The sequence below is a fragment of the Symsagittifera roscoffensis genome, chromosome 8, assembly GCF_963678635.1.
Source record: "Symsagittifera roscoffensis chromosome 8, txSymRosc1.1, whole genome shotgun sequence".
In the NCBI taxonomy this organism is placed as follows: Eukaryota; Metazoa; Xenacoelomorpha; order Acoela; family Convolutidae; genus Symsagittifera; species Symsagittifera roscoffensis.
In genome coordinates this window covers 55567954-55591918 of record NC_087069.1, presented here as the reverse complement: position 1 = coordinate 55591918, position 23965 = coordinate 55567954, and the positions used below count along the sequence as shown (strand labels likewise).

At 36.0% G+C, this 23965-nt stretch overlaps 1 protein-coding gene across 1 annotated transcript in view; it reads right to left on the bottom strand.

Annotated features, from left to right (window-relative positions):
- Positions 1–6551: 6551 nt before the first annotated feature.
- LOC134853386 (uncharacterized) overlaps positions 6552–23965 on the bottom strand; it is a gene marked incomplete in the record, with an annotated part of 90586 nt that continues 73172 nt past the window's right edge. The window contains 5 exon segments of the mRNA XM_063869377.1: positions 6552–6921; positions 7168–7290; positions 12565–12647; positions 15178–15384; positions 22591–22720. Coding sequence (XP_063725447.1) covers positions 6811–6921; positions 7168–7290; positions 12565–12647; positions 15178–15384; positions 22591–22720 — 654 coding nt within the window.

The window sequence follows — 23965 nt, the reverse complement described above, 5'->3', positions numbered from 1 at the left end:
ATTGAAAAACACTGTCACAAAAACTGCAAGAAAACAACTCGGTGGTGGTAGACGTCGTCGAAAGACACCAATGAATGGATTACGAAGAAGAAGGTCAGTATGGGCTCGAAAAAGAAAAACAACCATTCGAAGAAAAACCAGACCAGTGAGAAGTCGAGCAGATTTTTTCTCAAACATCAAAAATGATCGCTAATTTGTTACCCAATGAAGCTACCCATAGCTCTCTGGGTTTGTTTGAAAAACAACCTCTTTTGATTACTTTTGAAAACGCTTTCGATCAAAAAATTGGACCTGTCTATTCGCCTAATGGACCAATGCTTGAAATTGAAATCACCGGTGACCGTAATAATATTATTGACCTGCAAAAAATTTATTTGGAAATACGATGCAAAGTAACGCAATCAAATGGAGCTGATCTGCGATACGACAACACTGATCCTACTGTGTCTGATTCACCGTTCCGCGTAAACAACTCCCTGTATTCCTTTTTCTCTGACTGTACCCTCTCTGCTGATGGACTCAAAATCTCAAATGCCAATAGTAGTTTTGCGCATAAAAGCTTTATAGGAACAGAATTTTCCAACAGCAAAGGAGCCAAAGATTCATGGCTTAAGTGTCAGGGATATCGTTTTGAAAACAATCCCGCTGCAATAGATGCAGCTGATTTCACATCTCAACGAGAACTGGTCCGTGAATTGAGGGAAATTTGGTTCTATGGACCCGCTGGAGTTGAGTGTTTTTCACATGTGACAAGCATTTGTTGAGCGGTGTTACCCTCAGACTTTCCTACAGACGTTCTCATGAAGACTTTCTCATTATTTCTGAAGATGCTGCTAAGCATTACAAGCTGCAAATACTCGAAGCGAACCTATATGTTAGAAAAATGACTGTGACCGACCATATGCTCTCTGCCATTGAATCAACTTTGCTCAAAACTCCTGCGAACTACCCATATCAAGAAGAAATTACAAAAACATTTCTTGCAACAGCTGATCAGCGCAGCTGGCAACAGGAAGATATTTTTGCTCGTGAGCCGGTGAGACAAATTATAATAGCATTCAACACAAATATTGCATTTCTAGGAACAAACCGAACGAATCCTTTTCATTAGCAAAAGTTTGGATTAGAGCAAGTTACCTTGAGACGGAACGGTTTACCAATAGCAAGTACACCAATCAGTACACAAGATCATAAACGTCTCTTCTTCAACACACTATCAGCGCTAGGTTTGTTGCACTGCGGGCTGGGAATCACTCTGGATAACTACCAACAGCACTTTATTATGTGTTTTGATCTCACTAGCACACAGCAGGCAGCTCATGACTTCTTGCATCCAGAACTTACTAACTGCTCAGTTTCACTCGATCTTCAATTCTCAAACGCATTGACAGCAAACCTTGAAATTTTTGTTTGGGGTATACGCTCATCCAATGTATTTATTACCTCCGACCGCAAAGTTACAAAGAACGTCCTTCCAATTTCGACCGTCTAAAAATGGATGAAATCCAGTTGCAGGATCTCATTCAGAACTGTAAACATCTGAAATCTAAGTTTCTTGGAGTATTTGCAGCGGACAACTTTCAACCTCACATCCCAAACAATATCTTTATGATTGTGAACACTTCAAAATCAGATTCTCCGGGGACACATTGGATTGTAATTTGCAACAGAAGAAATGTTTTATATTTTGCTGATCCTCTCGGTCTTCCTCTTTGGCAGTACACCAATCTGTATAAACGATTGAACGAGAATTTTCATCAGGTGACTGAATTGATGACAAACTTTCCCATGCAAGACTCAAACTCTACCATTCTCAACTCTACTCAAACTCTGCGGTTCTTTTTGCATTTATATTGCACATTTGATTTATGATAAAAACTTTAATGGTGATGCTTCTGATTTTGCTTACATAAATGATCATGTTTTGAAACGTTTCCTAACTCACATGCGTACCCATTAACTCACTATTTAATATGTCTGTTTTGTACACTTTTCAATTTCATTTTAAACACTACATTTTTTAGTAATTGACATTTTTACCCAATTTTTAACTGAATAGCAGTAATCCGAGAAGTTAGATTACTATAAAAAATACAAAATCGATCTATGGGGGGATATCACCATACCAGCAACTGTTGCCTCCTTTCAGTACAATTTCCAGACGGGTTTCGAAACGCCGCCTTTCGGCTGAGAGTCGAGCGCCATGCGTTTTCCTCTACTCGGACCCCAAGAAATTTTGTTCCACTTCAATTTTATAGTAACAAGTTAGAAACAAATTTTGACATTATTTCTGGGCACTTTTGGCTTTCATCAGTGTTCTCGATTTTCAAGATCTTAAACCATTTCAACTTATTAGCGCTTTCAACCTTTCTATAAAATCAAAGCTTTTGTCATAGACTTCAGACGTTTTTTTCAGTCTCCTGTAGACACGGAAAACGGAAATGTCGAAATTTTTAAGCCAACTTCATTATTTAGAGTTTTCAGTGTTCCATAATTTTTTACCTTCATTTGGCTTAAAGAAACTTTTCATTCTTATTTCGGTCAAATTGATCATTAGTTTTTGCCTAAATAGAGGTGGCGGCCGCCGCAAATGACGAATTTTCCTTTCTTCGAGATTCAGCAGTAAAACATGCATTTTTGAAGAAAATCGTTCACCGCAGCCAACAGTTAAGCTACGCTGCCAAAATCTGGTGCTTTCCTATCACATATAATAGGTATATAACGTCCTTTTACATGTAAACAAGCCAATACCCCCAAACTTTAGAAGTGAAAACATGCACCGACCAAAACTTAATTCCATTCCTGTTTCCACAACGTTCAGTGGGAATACTTTATAATTTACCGAAGTTTTACGTAGGGATCATTGAGTATAAAAATTATACATTGGGATCATTAGGTATAAATATTTTACATAGGGATCATTAGGTATAAATATTTTACATAGGGATCATTAGGTATAAATATTTTACATAGGGATCATTAGGTATAAATATTTTACATAGGGATCATTAGGTATAAATATTTTACATAGGGATCATGATCATTAGGTATAAATATTTTACATAGGGATCATTAGGTATAAATATTTACATAGGGATCATTAGGTATAATCTATACCCAATGATCCCTGTAAGGATCACCCCCCCCCCCCCCCCACCCCCGATCCCATTGTCGTATATCTATACTACTTGTAGTAGAGTGGTACGTTTCCTAATCGTTTTTCACGCCACGATCTTGGTCTTCTTTCAATGCCTGGTGTTTTTTGTATTTTTTTGGAAGTTTGGCGTAGATTTACAGAGAGGTAGAGACATTTCTACTAAATCATCTATTGCTTCTAGTATTTTTGCAATTTTGCAATTGTCTGTTTTTAAGTTCTAATGTCTAATTCTAAGTTAGTTAAGGTCTTGTTCGAGACTTTTGGTCGCACCAGTTAAGTTATGACCTATTGGTTATACTCATAGAGTAATTGCAGATAAGGTACACCGTCTGCCCGTCACGCTATCTTATTTTCGGCCGGATAGATTCGTGCAACTTCGTAGTCTAATACCGATCTTAATCTTACTCTATATCTCCTAGTCTCAATAGATCTAGTGTATCTAGTGCAAGTTAATGCGAGATAGCTCTTGGAGTTTATCCAGAAAGAGAACAACTGTATTCAAAGTTTTTTCAAGTTTGTTCTGGTGCTGAAAGTATAAGTGGTTTCAGCACTTACAAATAAGTGTCAATGTTAGAGATGGAATATGATTGGTTAGTTAGTAATATTTTACAGTAATAATTTATTAATAATATAACTGGTTTATAAATACTTGTTTAGAGCCGGTTCCATTTTCTTTGTTTTGATAGTTCCGTAGTGTCGACAGAATAAGCAGTAGTTTTTTTCATAGGGTCTCAACGGTCCGAAGTTTTTTGCGAAGCTTGTGATATGAGCTAACTGAAAGCTATTTTAGCATCATACGACTATTGGACGATCATTTGATGATGATTGAAATCTAGTTTTTGATCAGAAGTTAGTTAAATCCAGGCTTTTTCTAGTCAGAGGAACTTGTTTCCAATCTAACTTCTATTCAGAAATTTTCTTTAAAAACTCTCAATAATCAGAAAAAGAGAAAAAACGTGTTTTTATGGCATAACTCACATTAGTCTCAATCGACACATCCGGCTGCTGCTCCGATGCACTCATGTCGGTTTTTGGATTGGTTAAGTCGCTATCTGATGTCTTGTCGTGGGATGATTTGTGACAGCTAAAGGCTTTTCCCATTTTGAAAAAAAGGTCTAAAGCTTATTTGGAACCAAGTATTTAAATCTTAAATCAATTGCTTAATCAAATTGGGACAATCAAACTCCGAATCAATTGCTTTAGTATGCTTTTTAGAACTTTATTATCATAATTATACTTTCAAATCTATTAATTGTAGAGTCGGATCAAACAAATAGCGATTCTTTACACAAAATCAGACTCATTGGGAATGGTACGAAGTCAATAATTTGACAAATAAAACTCATTAAGTTTGAGTTAAGTGATCTGAAACAAACAAACTTTGGTTTTCAGTGCAGACACCCTAAATGTAACTCATTGACGTAGTCAGTATAATGTTGCTAGCTCTAATCGAATGAAAAGAGAAGTTTTGCTTTGATACATGCGCTAAGGTGGCACCATTCGCCCAATACAATTCGACCCAGTGGCCCATTTCGCCCCATATTTTAAGACGGGGCTTCGTGCGTAAGGGGAGAAATGCGCCTCTAAACTCAAAAGGGGCGAATTGTGATCGAGCGAAACGTGTCTAGACGAAACGTGTCTCGATGTGCTAAAGGTATCGAGTTACCAATTTTCTCGTGCTATGAAAACCTTGCTGGCGAGTTTATGAGCACAAGAATAGCTCAAGGTTCTCTAGGTCAGAAGTTATAGCTGGCAAAGGTTTATTGGAGTTTAAAATTTTCATGCAAATCATAAACTGTGAAGCCATTGCAACAAATTCTGATGTATTCAGAAAAAGTCTAAAAAGTCTATTCAGAAAAATTTACCCTGACGATCACGCTTGTAAAGTTCAATTGATGTACTCAATGTTATTTATTTACTCTGTTTGACTGTCAACCACTGTTAGACCAAATTTCCGCCGATTTCATAACTTTTTTTTTCAAAATTAATGAAGTTTTTTCTGCTTGGTGTGATAAAAAGGTCTGATATAACAAAATAATTCTGGCATATTAGACAGTATTAGTAAAATGGGCAAATTGGACAAAACCTTGTAGAAATATGACTGGAAAAGTTAAAGTTAAATTATAGAACAAAATTTTTCAAAATTTTTTGCAGAAATTTTTTACGTTATTAAGTTTATGGTTCCCAAAATGAAACTAATAAACTCCAAAAACTTGTTTTACCTGCATAAAAGTAGGTTTTTAGGCATAATTCAGCTGTCGTAAGCCTGCTGGCTTGCTTCATTTGCTCAAATGAGGACAAAAAATTAAATTTTTCAAACCGGTTTCTCTCGATACTGGGAAATATTTTAGAAAAATTTTAAATGATATTCAAAATACCTCAATCCAGTCGCTTCATTATCTGTGGTAACAGATTTTGCGAGGAAAACAAAAGCAAAATAAAACTTAAACACACCCGAATACAAAGTTTCACCCCATTTTCAATGGTCGGAACAATAATTCATTGTTTGTTCAGATAGTTTACCTTATATAATAAATAACAATTTTAATTTTTAATTTATAAGCAAACATTCAATGAAAATGTATGTTTACAACAAAGTTCGGTTTGGGAAAATACCAAAAAGGCATCAGCCTGTCGGGTGGCATCTCCAAGTATTAGTTATTTTCAAAGTTTCTTTTCAGGCCAAAGGTCAACAGCAAAAGTCGATAGCGAACGATACGTTATACTTTTAGCTTTAACTTCTCTATAACTTGGTAGTCGAGAAAATCTAAAAAAATATATGTACAAAATATCTTAAAAAAATACATTTGATAAAAAATTTGATAAAAATTCATTCAAGTCAATATAAATCATTTCTATTCTTAGAACATTTTGCATGAAACCGAAGCCAAAATAAACGCTACCGAAAAATTTTCAATAGGACTAAAATTGATTGAAATTGATGTTGAAGCTCCAGGAAACCTATCCTTTCTGTCCAAATAGGTAGAGTTATGTTATTGCGTGCTGGCTATCTTTGAGGTTGAGATTTCTTGTAAAGGTCTGTTAGCCTCATAAAATGACAAAAGTTATCTCTTAAAGCTATTTACGAGAATCATGAATGACCATACATGCCGTTACGATCTCCGATTGAATCAGCATTATCTTTACTAAAACGGTTCATCAATGCCTGAAACTTTTATCAAAGGTTATACGCGACTGATTACGTTTCACATCTCCCGCTTGTTAGGTAGAAGATCGATTGTAGTTGCGTGACTCGAGGTAGTGGCAGAGACACGACACCGTTCCACATAGCAACATAAGTGAGGAAAAAATCCCGAATTTCTGGTTAAAAAACACTGACCTCCCTCTAATTCTAACATCTGTCTTCTCAACGAGGCGGGAAAAAACGCAGGAACAAGATTCAGAACTATAATTCATATGGTGCAAAATAGACAATGCAAACTTCTGTTTCAAAGAAGCGTGAACAGATAAAGAGGAAGCGTGTCTGATAGTGATGTTATTGATTGGTAAGCTTGTTTTTCCTTTTTCTCTGTCTAAATACGTTCATATTTGTTCACACGTGGTAGCTGATGTGAATTAGTCTGATTGCATTGTTGTTTGTTGTTATTGTTTATGTGCTTTGGTTGTATATGTCGTAATTGTAGCCTAGTTGTTCACACTTCGGAGGAGGACGCAGCTGCAGCTGTTTTCCAGGTGGGCAGCTGGATGTCAAAGGAGTTGTCGATGGCCCTGGTGGCACTGAAGGAACCCCCCAGGTCATAGTTCTAAACACAGCACACAACACACACACTCTCCTACGTCCTCTAACGGACAAGTTGATATACTGTGTAAATTAGGATAAGAAAGTACGCTCTAGTTTTTCGTTTTGGGACCATGCCTTATCTGCGATTGGTCTAATGAGTGAAGTCATTAGGGTGATATAGAAGATAGGTGATCATAAGGGTGATATAGAAGATAGATGAAATATCACCCCCCCCCCTCTGATCTCTAAGTTCTGCCTCCCCCCCTACCTTGTGGTCTGTCTGGTGTCTGTTGTCTTCCAGGGCATCATCGTCCATGTGTTGCATGTCTTTGTACATGTTCATGACCACATCCCAATCCACCACATTCTCCACGCGCACTGCCATCTTATACTAAGCACAGCATATGGCAAACGAAAATATTACCATAACAAGGATAGCCGGTTACTCTGCATGTAGCAGAGAAGCAAAGTATTCCAAACATAGTCTTAAAAAATACAATAAAAAGATTTTTTTTTTTCAAAGTTGTTTTGTTTTTTGTCTGCGTGGTTTGATAAAAAGATCTGAACAAAAAGTAGCATGTTCGACCGACGTTCATACTAGAATAAGCCACATGGCAAACAATTTTTGTAGAACAATGACAAGAAAAACCAAAAACAAATAGTAAATATCGTAAGGTTTTATTTTCAAAGTTAGTGCAAAAAAGGGACTTTTTAAAAGTTTTTCATTCCTAAAATGGCGCTAAAAACTCAAAAATCAACTTTACTTTGGAAAAAACTAAGTTTTTGCGGCACAAAATCAGAATAAATAATCTTTGTATGCCTGGACGCTCACCATATTAGCACGAAATTAGAATAAAAACCAAAAAATCCAAACCAGTCCTCCGTATCAAAAAAGAACGGGGTTTAACAATAAAAATCTCTCAACTCAGTCCGAAGATTAATTTTGGTGCATTTAATTGTAATCTTTCAAGCAATCGCTAATTTAGAGTTATTTTCAAACGTATGAATCTAAAAGAAAGCATCATCTCGAGATACGGCTGTATTTGTTTTGGTATTTTGTTCAAACAGACTGGATAATTTTTAATTACGAAGTCACACATTTTTATTAGATAGATTTAGTAATGTTCGACCTAAAATCCTCAGTTTCAGTAGGGGCACTTTTTTCATCAGTTGGCGCTGGTCCCGCCCGAAAGCATTAAAATGGTCAACAATGGCACTAATTCATTTTTGCAAAAACATGTTTCATTTTGGACCCCTAGGTGCTTGTGAATTATGGAGGGCTCATAACGTATCAAGTCATTTTTAGAAGGGAAATTTTTCGAAAACGATCATCTTAAAATTATTTGCAACATACAGCTTATAGAGCTATAGCCATGACAAGAACTGCCAATTAGTTGATTATTGCCTAATTTTGTCTGCAGTTATAATTTTTTATTTTACATAAAATCATCTTTCTTAAATTACTTTATCAGGTCTTCTTGATTGAATTTGACACACTCATTCTAACTTTGAGATTAACTCACTCTCTACTCTTCATACATTAATCAATTGTGGATCAGTAGAATTAGCTGTACCAAAAGAACATTTTGTCATGATGCAATCAAACCGTTACGAATCAAACGAGAGAGGAAAACCTAAATACCTCTGCAAAACGTTTTAACTGAATACGATTGGACGAAGCAGACAAAAAGTGCTGTCAATGTTATACCTCGCATTGGAAAACAAAGGTGGACGTTTTACCGGGCAAAAATGCATAAAGATGAAAATCCTCCGGGTTTGATTCAAACAGTTCCTGGAATGATTAGCAACAGCGTATATGAGGAGACTAATGTTACTTTCGAGAGGCTTAAATTGCTAAGCGAATAGAACGCGAGACACAGTTTTAGCCGAAACGTCGAAAATGTGCGATATCTCAGCGGGAGCAGACGAAATGATCACGGTCACTTTCATCTATAAAATGAAAAAATTTGGCGTCTGAACGAACACTGTCAACGGAAACACTACCCCCTTCTCCGCCAACGGAAACTCACGAAACTCAAACTGTCAACGCAAACTCACGAAAAAATTTCCAGACCAAAAATACCAGTAATTCTAAAACAAAAATTCTGGGCCAAAAAAAAACAAAGAAAGCAATTTAGTAGTCAACATATTTTAAAAATTATTCCAACAGATTGGAAACATAAATTTTTTTTAGAAAAAATTACCAAATTTTACGAACCATTGAGTCACGTAGAAGTTAAGATAGATGCGTTCCTCTCCGTTTGCTGGATTCAGATGGAACAAATTTACACCGAATTAAAGCAGAAGAACAAATCAAAAAGCAATAATGACAAACTTAGCAGCCCGATTAATTTTTACTTGAAAAAAGGATATTTCCATCAATTTAGCACTGGATTCAAACTTCAAAAATGAAGAAAAAAGCATAAACGAAAACAATTAGGTCAACTCATAATCTGGTAGATAGTGTCGCATCACCAACCTCAAATGATTCCGTTGAGAAAGGTTGGTTCACAACCTTCAATCTTAAAAATACATAAAGTCATTTTTGACTCGACGGTTTCACAAGTAACCAATGCATCTTTAGAACACTGAGCGGTGATAAAGTCAGGACTTATCAATTTCTAGCCGCGTTTTAGGAATATGGAGATATGCCAAATGGTTTTCAAAGCATCCTGGTCTCAGCCATTTTCAAAGAATTATGGTTTCAGAAATTTTAATTGCATCCAAAGAAATTGTAGAACACAAAACGACAGTCTACAAAATTTCATCAGTTTTAGACAGTTATAACCTTGCCGTAGAATGGTCCCAATGTGTGTTCAAGGTCCCAAAAAAATGAGCGGGTTCGATTTAAATTGATAAACTCTGGTATTTCATCAAAAGTCTGAAAAAAACATCATATTGAAAAAAAACTTGAAAAACTCATCGGCACAAAAAATCAATATGATAAAAATGTACCATATTTAGTCAATTTGTGAATCCCATCGCGCCCTTTATCTAACAATAGAACGCTTTTTCCACAGAAAAGACATTCACATTGAAGTCTTTAGAAAGGTTAAACGACAAATCATAACTCTAACGGAAAAACATTCATTATGACGTCGAACTCAAAAATAGAATTAAAACAAACACATCGCGTATCGGAATCGGCGGCTAAAATCTTGTTCAATTTTTAAAAATGACTGCAATATATTTCATTTGCCTCAAAAGCTCTGAATCCGCACGAGCTTGCTCTATATTTATAATTAGTAGCAAAAAGTTCGGACAGACAGAAATAATTAAAATGATCAATCTGTCCTTTTCGACGCTTTTTTTTCATGCAAATTCTGGAGCCCGACAACTTTGAACTTTTCGTCAGACCAAATTTGAAATACAAGATCGTCGATGATCCGATGATTATACTAGCCTAATTTTTAAATTCTGCGATGAACATCCAGATTTATCATAAAATAAATCAACTTTAGTTAAAAATCGTAATCTAGAGTTATTTTCAACAAAAAAAAAGATTAGGCCGCCCCAAAAAAAAACGGAAATAAGAATATGATCAAATCATTCAAAAATTGGAAACTAATTGCAGAAAAACATTAGCCACCATGAGCAACATTTTTCCTGTTTCAAGGTTTATTATTCGCCGCTTCAGATGCAATTGCCCGCCATGGTTATAAGTTTTGAGCGATACTCTGCTTTATGAACTTTCGACGCTATGTTTGTTTCAGTTTTAATTTCCGCTGATGTCTAAGACAGTTGCTTTTTTAAATAATTCTGTCTGTCCGAACTTTTTGCAACTCCCAATAAAGCTCTGAATTCAAAATTGATACCTAATATAAAGCATCACTTTCAGCAATTTCTACCAATTATGGAAATAAAAGATATCAAAGCAGATGAACAAGCTGGGTTGACGAAACTTTACCTTTTAAATTAACGATGAAACGCCTGGCAGGAAAAGGTACTGGGTTCACAGATCCAATTTCAAGAGTTCGGTTTGGAGTATTTTCTAACACAATATTCATCTTTTTCTAAATTCTCAGTCGTAGTTTACTTAATTCTCTTACGGATATTTTTAAAACGTCATCAGTGTAAATATGTTAATTATTGAAAATGTAGTCAACCCATCTTTTACCTGTATTCATATTAGCCACAAGAAATTGACACAAGAAATTGGCCATGAGATGCCGTGATAGTGTGAATTTACCACGGAAACAATTGGATTTTAGCGCTTTTTTAACGTGAAGCTCATTGCCCTGCTTCTCCCGGAAAACAGAAGAGTGTCTTAACAGGAAATGGTTCTACTAGAAACTGAATGAGAGAATTGTAATTTCAAGTAAAACTACGTTCGAACTATCCAACGGATCAATCATCAGAAAACCTGATATTGCTTTATCTATATCTGAGTCAACTCAAACTAGCACGTTAAAAAAACATTCCATCTTCAATTTTTCTAAATCAAACATTGAAGTAGGTGCCAAACGGATTACTGCGATGGAAATACGACGGCAAAAGAAGCAAAAAGACCTGGTACATAAACTCGAAAAGAAATCGAACTGGCAACCTCGAACAACAACGCCCAAAAAAAAAACGATTTTGCTGGAAAATCATCTAGAATGCAACCAGCCCGCGCAAAAAAAGACCACTCCAACCTCGAGTTATGTGGCTTGTGATGAATCAACTCTAATTTGCCTGCTAACGACAAACCCAGTAACCATTCGGACTTCCTAGACAATAACCAATCTGAGATCAAAAGAGGACGCTGCATTGGTAGCAAGGGCAACTCTTATCCGGAAAACTGCCTAATCAGTATAATTTCACCAAAGAGGAAGCTTCCACATCCACAAATTAAGCTCAAGATATCACATTAGTCGTTCTGCCATATCAACTGAAGTCAGACCATCCATGCAACAGGGACAACAATGAACTTTTCTGCTTACTAAACTGACGACTCATCAGACGATGCAAAAGCCAACACTGATAGGATTGTCACCACTGGTAAAAACACAACTTTGCGCAAATGCAGATTTAAGCTGTCGCCTCTATTTTATAGTCAGATCCCTTCGTTTTGGATCCCACAACCGAAGACTCGGTTCGAACGACATTGCGATGGCTTACTGGTTTAATAACTTTGAATTTGATGGCTTAGCACATATCCTATCATTTTTTCTAACAACCTTACGCAATACGTGATTCAGCTCTAAATACTCTTATTGGAAATTACTATTTCAATTTCAACCCTTACAATTCTAGTTGCTTAACTGCTTTGTCATATCAGTTTACACATACATTCAGTGCTATTTTAGTAAGACTTTTTGTTGGTAAGTTTTTCTTTTTACTTTTCTTTTTTGAATTGTTGGGCACAAAACGAGCAGTTATCTTATAGGTAGTTATAGGTAGTAAACCGAATTCGTCCTGTTAAAACGAATGTTTTAATTGGCCATTTCATATAAATCATATTTATTTAATTTCTTAAACACGTTTTCCTTTTCACCTTGACATATTCTTTCTCTACCGAGGAGAAAATGTCTCTCTCACTTTTTATTGTTTCAACTTTGAGATAAATCCAATTTTTACTTTTTAATTCTTTTTATGAATTGTGATTAAGTAGAAATGGCTGTAACAGTAGAACATTTTAGTTGTAGCAAAGGAACTCAACAAGGTCAAGAAAAGGTCAACTAACGTGTTCGTCGTCACTACTCCTCTTGCCCCTGTGTTTCTTCTTGCCCATAGTGCCACGCCCCACACTCCCCCCAGCCCCCACAGCTGAAAAGAAGGAGCAACATCAATCCAAGTAAGGAAACTGAAATCAAACCCAAGATACAATCCCACCTTATTTCTGAACTAAAAAACTCAGTTAAGTTTCACCTCCTGTAATTTCGCTGTCATTCGTATTCCAAAGTATAAAGGATTCAGAAATCGGACTCTCTAACGAACAATAAAGCCAGATAATTTGCTTAGATCAGAAAAGTGTGGTAAACTAACAATGTACGAGACCGTAGGTGTCCTTCTGTGAAATAAGTATAGAATGATTCAAGAAACCTTGTGTTTGGTCCGATTAAAGATGTTTGCCGTTAAACACTGCAAAACACAGAATTCGAAAGAATGCAAAAAGGCACAGAAAGTTCCGAGTACATTTAACTTTGCAAAGTTGTGTTTCTGGTTAGACTGAAGGATAGCGTAAACAACTTAGCACGAATAACTTAGTGTTTAAATTGGATATTAAAAATTGTGCAAAATGGTAATCGAAACTGAAAAATCTTCGAATACACAAGACTTGTAATGACTTATCACTCTGAATTAAGCTTGTCTCTAATACACAAACTTACATGAAACACCACTCCAGATTCGAACGTTTTTTCCGCGACCATCTTGAATGGTCAGAATAATAAAAACAATGGTCAGAGCGTTTCTGTGGCTATTTGAACCAAATAAAACAGCCTGGTGATGATAAAAAACTATGTTCCCTATATGAGAGTTGTAAGACTAACATTTTTTTCATACCAAGCGAAATTTTTTTTCAACAGCAAGTCAATTTTTGTACCCAAACAAAAACTTTCCAAAAAAAACTTTGCAAATTTTAATTTTTGTCTGCAAAAAGTAGTCCTGGGTACACAAAATTTGGATTTTTTTACGTTTCTCTCAATAACTTTTTCAAACAGGCTAAAAACTGTATGAAAAATATAAGATAAGCCTTTTTGGTCAGTCCAATACTTCAAAAAAGGGTTGTTACCTAATACTTCAAAAACATTTTTGTTTGGATTGAATTTGAATAAAGACTCCCCGGGCTGAAATCCCACCGTTAATTATCGCTTTTTCTGTAGTATCCCAGTGATCGCTCTTTTCCAGCGCTGACTCATTTATAACTCAGAGGTTTTGCATAGCTAAACCTGCGATGTTTTAGAGCTATTTCAGTAATGATTCCATAGAAAATCATCGCTAAAAATTTAAGAAACTTAAACTCATTCTAGTAGCTTTCATATGATAATTTTAGTTGATAAGCCCTTTAATGTGACTTAATCAATGGATTGATAGCGCAGAGGTAGCTTACAAGGCTACAAAACTGAAGGTGCAATCGAACTCCTGTAAGTGCAAGCTTTTTTCTCATTTTGATAGGTTTTTATTGCTGTTTCATTGCTGGTAATGAGCCAAATTGGCTGTAATATATCGATAAAATTTGCTATTGTGGCAATGAACATCGAAAATTCATCGATGGTGGTCGTTGTTATTTTTTTCATTTTTTATCGCTAATTTTCAAGTTGAGCTCAACCCACTTTTGGGCTTGTTTTGCATAGATTCGGCGGCATCCGTTTATAAAAAAGAGGGCACTTGGTTTTATTGAAAAAAAAGTAATCAGAGTCGATTGTTATTTAATTTATACTAACAAAATCATTGAAATAAAGTGAACTAGAAGGAAGGAAACACGACTTTTTCTGTCGAGTCGCTTTTTCTGCGCGGTGTGATAAAAGGCTTAAGCCTATTCGACAGTCATAGTAGAATATACAAATGGAAAACTGTGTTACTTTGGAATTTTTTAAATGCTGTTCGAATCTCGGATGAAAGTGCTTTATTTTGATATATCATTTGACGCTCGACCCAGTCCGATGAATTTTGTGGTACTCAATTTTGCGTGGAACGAAAAGAAAAACTAAAACACATCTGAATACAAAGTTCTTCCCATTTTCAAGGGTCGGAACAATAATTTGCCCAGGCTAATAAAGCAAGGTACGATCAAAAATTCAGATTGGGATTATGTTGCGTATATGCTTGTGCATATAACACCCAATTTATAGCCTGCATCACTAATCAGGCCAATTGGATTGGTCGTATTGGGGCAAATTTTATATTTTTCACTTCTATGTAATTTCGAACTCAAAATATCAATTAACTGCAAGATTCAGGTGTGACAAAAAACACATGCAAGTTTTGCTCATACACTGAATGCCAAGAAAATTTTGATTGAGTTTCTAATTCTGCTCAAAGCTAGTTGCTATAGACCAACGAAGAACGCGCTTTTGATTTTAACTACCAACTTGATGAAATTTTGATATGACTGATTTATCTACAAAACATAAAAAAACATGCGCAAAAAAGAGTTTCTGAAAAAATTTACCTGTTAGAAACAATCGTATTTTTAAATATTTGGACAGAAAAACATAAACGCCGGTCTTATTATTCTTTTTCTTTGAAAATGTCTCATATCCAAGTGATGTTTTTTTCTGACTAATATTTCTTCAGCTGAAAAAGCCACCCTCAGAATGCTGAAGAAGAGCGTATGTGTAGCTGCATTCACTACCTCTTGATTTGATAGAGCCATTGGTGTGGTTGGACAACACCTCCTGGTCCAGCGCCCCAGCCCCTCCCCCAGTCCCACTGCCAGCCGTGACCACAGTCGCCGTGTCACCCCCCTGTCCCATCTCTGCCTTATCCCACCCACTCTCCTCCCCCTTCCTTGCCCCCGCACTGTCGTCCCGCATCAGTTCCCGCACAGAACACATCTTGCCTAGAGAAAACAAAAAGCACTGAAGACGTGAGAGACCACTTACTGTTCCTTCCATCCAGTGGTTTGGCAATTTGCCCCACACGAAACTAGATGAAGTTCAAAGAAGTGCGCATTATGCAAACTGTAGAGTGCTGTCTGTATGTAGATAACAGGTATTCGTACTCGTCAGTAATTAGACAAACTCTAAGACGAGAAGGTAAACTTAAAAAATATATTATTAATCATTTTGTAAGTTTACCCTTTGTCGAGTCTGATTGGTTTCCCGCACCGGAGTTTCATGAATAACAATCAATAATAATGGAAAATTTTCCTTACGAGGCCAAAGTGTGCTCTGGATAGGCACAAAACTTTGTGTCTGTATGTTCCTGGATGCCAGAGACTAACTTTTAAACATGCTCCAAAATGTAAGTGGATTCCACCTAGAAAATTTATGTGTACAAATACCTGTAACGTAAATTTTGTCGGAACATTTGTTTTGTCGCGCATTCCGCAACAGGAGAATATAGCTAGTAGTTCTGCATTCCGCAAGTGTAAGCGGATTCCGCAAATGTAAGTGGATTCCGCAAATTTATGCGCATTCCGCTTACAATTTGCGGATTCCGCTTACAATTTGTGGAATCCTCTTACAATTTTCGGATTCTACTTACAATTTGCGGATTCCAGGACAGCTTAATTTTACTAAACACATATATTATTATTTGTTTGTGGATTTCACAAACTGTTCCGGATTCCGCAAACTTTGTTGCGGATTCCACAAAATTTGTTGCGGATTCCGCAAATTTGCCTGTTTTTGGAGCAATTTTTAGCATAAAAGTGTTTTAGCTATTTGTTTGTGGGTTCCAAAACAGCAAAGAAGATCAAAGAAAAGTAACAATGTTATGGATTCCGCAACAAATCTGATGCTGGCCTGTTCCCGAATCCGCTTACAATGCACAAAACGCACAGTTTTGGCCTCGTAATGTTCACCAAAAAGTTCCCCTATTGTAGCAAATTTAGACCACGAAATCGATTTTATTGTCATTATAATCGATTATTTTCGTGAAAACACAATCCATTTAAAATCCGTTATAATTGATTATAATGGATTATAATCTCTACAATTTTTTTTTGCAAAATCATCTAAACCTACTCAAATAAACCTCCCCCCTCACGTTACTCGCAAAGTAAACCTACTCAAATTAACCCCTAACCCCGCCACCCCCCCCCCCCCCCCTCTCACCTTGCTCCCATCCGCATTTGCCCCCTCCTCCCCCTCACACAGGCGTTTAAAGTACTCCCCTACGTTTATCCTTACGCCCATCCCCATGCTTACTACATTTTACCCCCCCCCCCCCCCCACAATACCAACCCCCCTCCTCAGTTACAGGTTACCACCTCCCCCAGTGCACCCCATTACCCCCATTCCCCATTTTAACCATCTCACGCAAGTTTTTTGTTCCACCTATCCCCCCTTTTTACCCGGCCCACGTTCAGTAAATAAAGGCAGGGGTTGAACTAAGATATTGGGGGAGGGGGTAAATTGAGGAGGGGTAAACTGAATGGGGGCGGGGAGTAAACTGACAAGAGCTAAATTTTTTTTTGGGGGGGGGGGGGTAAACAGGGAAAAGGGGTTGTTAAAAGATGTAAAGAGGTGATGGAGTTTACGTAGTATAGAAAAAGTAGAGAAAACTTAAGCAAATAAGATCTTATGTGAAATGTAAAAATCGATGAAACCTAATACGTAGCAACTGCACGACACAGGAAAAGAGATAACTTTGAAAACAAACTGCAAAATTGAGAAGTTTTTCTCAAAAAAAAATGTTATGATCGATTTTTATCTATTAGAATGGTTTATAAAAATTGAAAAAAGTTAACATTATGATCCGATTTTAATGGATTGTAATTGATTATAATAGATTATAATGGATTATAATGATATAAAAGAACTATCATTATAATCCATTTTTGATGAATTTTAATCTTTCGTTTTTTTTAAATTTAAAGATACTGACTATGAAATGACATTATGATCGATTAATATCCATGGAACTCCAAAGCGGGTAATATAGTAATATAATAGTATAGTGTATAGTATTCTAATATGGAAAAAGGATAATCACACACTTTTAATGCAATTCCATTAGTTTAGAAAAGTGTAGGAAAGGTCTATGATTAGTGACCAATGTTTTTCGCTAAACCAAAAAATGAACACAAGTGACATTTTTCCATAAACCAGTAAACGCACACAAGTGACCTAAATTATGGTTTACTCAAAGTTACAGTCACCAAAGGTTTCATCATCCCACATTTGCAGTGTATTCGAAAACCCCTGAATTGTATGCGAGTTTTCATCCCAAATTATATACTGAAAGTATCAAATCTAAATTTTTTGGCAAATTACTAGAAAATTAAATTGAATGATGAACTTTTTTTGTTCGGAATTTTTTTTTTGAAACTTAAGTTGCTCTCATATCACAAAAGCTGTCACAAATTTCATGTAAACAAATTTCGACCTGAATTAAAATCGTTTTTGAAAAAAAAAACGAATAAAAACCATAAAAACGAATAAAAATGCTTATCGTATATTTTTTTCTACTTTAATATCATGATAATTTTTTTACAATAGACTCCAATTATGAATTTGATCGGCAGGTATTTTTTGTGAGCTCCAAACCAGAAGTCTTAAGATAGTGGCTTTTTCAATTTTCAACTTGGAGGTACCGAATGATGGAAAATTTTCATTCAATCAGAATCAGTAGACGTTAGTGTTCGCTGAATAATATTTAATCAGAATCCAAGTCACTATCAGCAGAAAAAGAATTATGGCGTAACTAGAAAACTAATAGCTTATTTAAACATTTTTTCGTTTTTTTCTTTTCAAATATTGAATGCTCAACTCTGAAAGCCTGAAAGTACGCCAACTCTGAAAAAAGGGACGCCAACTCTGAAAAAAACTCAGTTTGGGCGCGATAATTTGTTCTAAAACTACAATAACTGGGTCAAAATAGTCCAACCGTAAAACCATAAGCCTCCGCCTGAGACGAAAAATTTTCAGTCTGAGAAAAAATATTCTTGTAAGTCCAGTTGTATAGAGGAAGAAATCCCGCTTCAAAGATTATTTGCCTTAGCGTCAGATCAAAATGTCAAAACCGGTTTAAGAAATAGACTCGCTTTTTCATTGAACCTTTTGAAACACTCAGAGAACTTTTTAAGTATGATTCAGAGCACCAGCGGATTTTGGGGGTCCCCTTTGTATTATTTTGAGATCCATTTTTGACTGACTTACCCTAAATTTTTTCTAAAGGCGCCTTTGTCGCCAATATGACTAATTTTGAGGGGCAGCATTTTCCAAAAAGTGACTAAAAACGCCTTTTCTGGTCTGTTTTTTTTTCAAAAATTTGCATGTAGCGCAGAAACTGACAAACGGAGTTTAGCAAGGAAAATGACAACAGCAAAATGAAGAATCTGAGAAAAACACTGAAAGTCTTAACAAAACACTGATAGGGTCTTAGAAGAAACAGTGATGCAAAGAATTAAACCAAAACAACGATAAGTTTTAAAAATGAGCATGCCAATTTTATCTCAATAATGTCGACAGTTACTTAGGACGGTGGCAGGACTGTATGGTAAAAAAGGGGCACATATCATCATATTTGAAACCCTAAGAGCAGAATTAGACGAAGTAGCAATCAGTGCGTCAAGCACCTAGCACACAGTACTATGGGAGTCACGAGCTTGTACTAGCGCCCGAATGACCTCGCATGGATAGTCATCCCTGATTCTGATGTAAACCATGAAAATGTGCTGCAATTGTACTGATCATGGTTAAGTGGCCAATATTCAGGGCCTTAATCATTGACTTGACCACTATGTACTTGACATGAACTATGAGTTGCACTATCATTATGTACTATGAAAGGAGGAGGAGGTTGTATGACTAAGCGGCGCAGAGGTAGCACATCACCTCACAGTGTAACTTGGATAACAGAATATCTGCTTTTACAACTGTGGTTTGGGAAAGCATTAAATCCGAGAAGGTCACATTGTAAGAAGAGAGAGAAAGAGAGAGGAGTCTTGTAACACTGGCTGAGAAAAATTCTTCACTTTTTTTGTTTACAATTTTTGTTACAATTTTTTTGAATTTTTTGTTTGTGTACAATTAAGTTTCTTGTGTTTATAGATGTGTTCCTGACTTTTTTGATTTCAGTTTCTTAGTGCAAGTTATTGTTTTAAATTTTTTGCTTTTTTCATTATATGGTCATTGCTATTAATAAAAGCGCTAATGCGTGTCTCTGCGTTAATAAGATTTTTTGATATTTGTCACGAATATCAAAAAATCAAATTATTGCCTGAAAAATTGTGTCAAAAAGCAAATTAAATTAGTGGTTTTTTTTTGTTGTTAGACGTTTTCTGAAATTATTTTTCAGGTTTTTACTGTACAAGTTTGTGTATTCAGATTCTCCATTGCCAACTTTCCCTATTGGCTAGCACCGAAATTAAGGGTAATGCCTATGAATATAATTATCTCTCACTTTTATTAGCTGCTGCTAGAGCTCGAGGTTAATGTTTTTAGGTACCTAAAACAGGTTTTAAGCCTTTGGTAGTAGTTAGTTATGCTAAAATAAAGCTGGCAGTCCAATCTAATCAGCCTTGAAAACCTTAGCGCTGGCTTCTTAGACTGATCTCGAGGTTCCAGGGCAATCGCAGCAAGGTTCTGCCCTGGCTTTGACTGAACCTCCATGGGCAGATAACTCGGTCAGTAATAACCCGTATAGAGTGACCATGGATTTCAATTGATTATAATGGATTTCCGAGACAAAACACACCCATTATAATCCATTCTTATCCATAATATATTGCTGAAGAAAAATGCTTTTGAAGAAAATATTCCATTATAATCCATATCAATTGATTGAAATCTATCAATTTTGGCACTCAAATCGAAAGTTTTTGTTAAATCATTATAACGGATTATTTTTGAAATAAAATTTCATTATTCACCATTTGATTTAAAATAACATATTTTTTTAAATTTAAATTCATTGATTTTTGCAGAATTTTCATGCCACGTCTTTCACAATAATAAAAAGCAAAACAGGTTTATATACATTAAAGTTCAACCGATCCCATCCCCACGTTTGCCAAAGTTTACCATTAACCCTAGCATTATGATAATGATCGGTTAAAATGGATTGAAATGATATAAATAATATTAGAATTATAAATCAATTTCAATGGATTATGATTGATGATAATGGATTGAATTGATGCCATTAATATAAGGTTTATAATCAATTTTCAATGGTTTATGATCGGTTATAATCGATTGAAATGATACAAATAATATTAGGATTAAATCCATTTTCAATGGGTTATGATCGACTCTTTTGAAGCCTCATGAAATCTGATTTTAGAATGACAGAATATTAGATTTAAGATGAATGAACGCTCAGGTCGGGAATTAAACTTCAAAACTACCCGCACTGGAGTTTCATGGATAATCATCGAATATAATGGAAAACTGTGGCCTAAATTGTTGTCAAAATAAACTATTATTGTTGAAAGTTTAGAACATGAAATTGGTTTTATTGTCAATATAATCGAATATTCTCCTACAAACACAATCCATTAAAATCCATTATAATGGGTTAAAATTCATTTAAAAACCATTATAATTAGTTATAACGGAAAATAATCTTGACATTTTTTGCGAAATTTTTTGTAAAGCATACAACTTTCACTTGCGGCCTATTCGCAACCTTAACTTACGCAAGTTAAACACCCCCTCACTTTTCTCTCAACCAAATTTGTCCCCTCCCCCTCACATCCGCATTGACACCACTCCCCTACAATTATTCCTATGCCCACCTCCATGTTTACTAAAATTTAACTCCAACCCCAACCCCAAGTTACAGTTCGCCCCCATTTTATTTCTGTTAAAAGGGGACGGGAGAGGGGGTTACTCAGTGTAAACAACACCTATTTACCCACACTCTCCAGCTTAACCCTCTCCTTCATCCATTTTTTTTGTTTAACCCTCTTCCTCGCCCACACCTCCAGTTTTTACCCCACCCACGTTCAATAAACGAGGGGGGGGGGGGGGGGGGGGTAAAATGAGAATGGCTAAATTGGATGGGGGAGGGGCGTTGGTAAACTGAAAACTGACGAGGGGTAAACTGGGGAAGGGGGTTATTGAAAGAGGTGATGGAATAAGCAAAGTATAGAAAACGTTGAGAAAACTTAAGTAAATAAAAATTTGCGTGAAAACTAAAAACTTTAGAAACGTAACACGTTGCAACTGCACGAAACAGGAATTGAGAGAACTTCGAAAAAAGGTTGCTAAATTTATATATTTTTCTCAAAAAAACTTGATAATCGATTATAATTTTTTATAATGGATTATATTGATAAAAAAATATTATGATTGTAATCCATTTTTAATGGATTATAATCGATTATAATGGATTAAAATGAAATATAAAATACTAGGATTACAATCCAATTTTAATGGATTATAATCGATAATAATCTATTATAATGGATTAATTTGAAAAACAAAATATGACAATTTTAATCCATTTTTAATGGATTTCAATTGATTGCATTTGTAATTTTATGGATACTGACTATAAAATGACAATATAATCGATTATGATCCATGAAACTCCAATGCGGGTACTCTCTTATCACAACCAACACTTTACTGGTTTATAACTTGAAGATCCGCTGCAACTAGTCAATTAAAAAAACATTTAGTGCTGAATCGTTTCATAGAACCTTTCGATTGAAGAAAAAAAACACTATCTTTGGAAAAACAGCTATGTCCTTTCCAATATTATATCTCTTGAATTGCGTAACAAATAACAACCAAGACCACTGGGAGCAACTGGTTCACTCGTGTCAAAGTGAGCACACAGGAAAAGAGCACTCCTGCCACTGCTTTGCCAATTCCAATTTCAAATTAAATTACAAATTATGCAAAGAGTCACTTTCCATCAAATGCGAGTTGTGGTGACGACATTTTTTCAGTCCAATATGATCGGGCCGAGCATAGTTGCTTCTTATATGGCTAGGAGACGAAACTTCACAAGCGAAACAAGGCAACCATTAGCTTTTAAAAAAAGAAGAAAAAAAAACAAAATAAAGAAGAGTGTCACAGACGTTTGAAAACCGCCAGAGACCATTATGAGTGAAAATGACTGTAAGTAACATCAACCCTGTCCATACCTCTGTGTTTGATGAGTCCATAGATCAGCATGAATATGGCCACCAGTACATTCACGGGGGGTGCAGCTGGACTCTTCCCACTCATCGTCCGGATCAGAATCGCCCGCCCAAACTTCCACTCAATGTCACTCTATACAAGAGATTCAATTAAAAGTATAAGGCTTCGAAAAAACCTGTAGCTGGTCTTCAGCCCTACTATGCAAGCGGTTTATCCAAAAAGTTTGTCATGGGTAGATATTTCCTAGTGGGTCCGATTACTTTTAATGTCTAAACCGCTGTTGCAAAACAACTAAGACAGCATTTTAGGTTCTCAAAGAGAAACAAATTGAATGTTGAAAGTATGCTAAGAAGTGAAATCTTAATTTTTTCAAATATGATACTAATTGACTCGTAATATTATTTCGACTTAATAATCCTCATTCAGGCCACCAACGGATTTGGAGGGCGATCTGCTGACGATTCTTTTTCAGGCATTTGACCCCCTGCCGGCCCAAATGGTCCCCCCTTTCTACTAGTTTCAGATCTCCATTTTTGGCTGACGGACCCTAATTTTTTTGTGAAGGACCGCCAATATATACTTAATTTTAGGGGGAAGGGCGCGACAAAAAAACGCGATTTTTTGGTCAACATTTTCCAAAAAAAGTGCCAAAAAGCCTTTTTTGGCCTTTTTTTTTCAAAACTTCGCCTACGGCCCAGAAAGTTTGTGTCGTCGGAGGATTAAAAGTACGTCCGCTCCCACCCTTCTCATGAATCTGCTGCTGATGACAGTCATTTTTGACGAGACTTTCAGACAAAGCTACACTCAGCTTTCCAATTGTTTTTCTGAGAAACCTAAGCAGCGTAATTCGAACAAATCATTTTAAATGTTGCAACGATCATTTTTCGTCTTAATGTTTTTTAGTCTTATTCATTTTGCACTGGTAATTAAGCAATGATTTGGGCTGTGATTTTGGTTATACAAATTGTTCTATGGTCTTGCAGATGTCACTCATCATACCTATGAATAACCTTGTTTTGGGAAATGGATTGCTTGTACCTGTTATTCTATTCTTTGACAGGTGTCACTCATCGTACCGATGAAGGGTGACCTTCTACTTTTGTTTTGAGATGTGGTTTAGTTTTACCTATTGTTCTATCCTCTGGTAAATGTCACTCATCGTACCGATGAAGTGTGACCTTCTACTTTTGTTTTGAGATGTGGTTTAGTTGTACCTGTTGTTCTATCCTCTGGTAAAGGTCACTCATCGTACCGATGAAGTGTGACCTTCTACTTTTGTTTTGAGATGTGGTTTAGTTTCACCTGTTGTTCTATCTTCTGGTAAATGTCACCCATCGTATCGATGAAGGGTAACCTTCTACTTCTGTTTCGAGATGT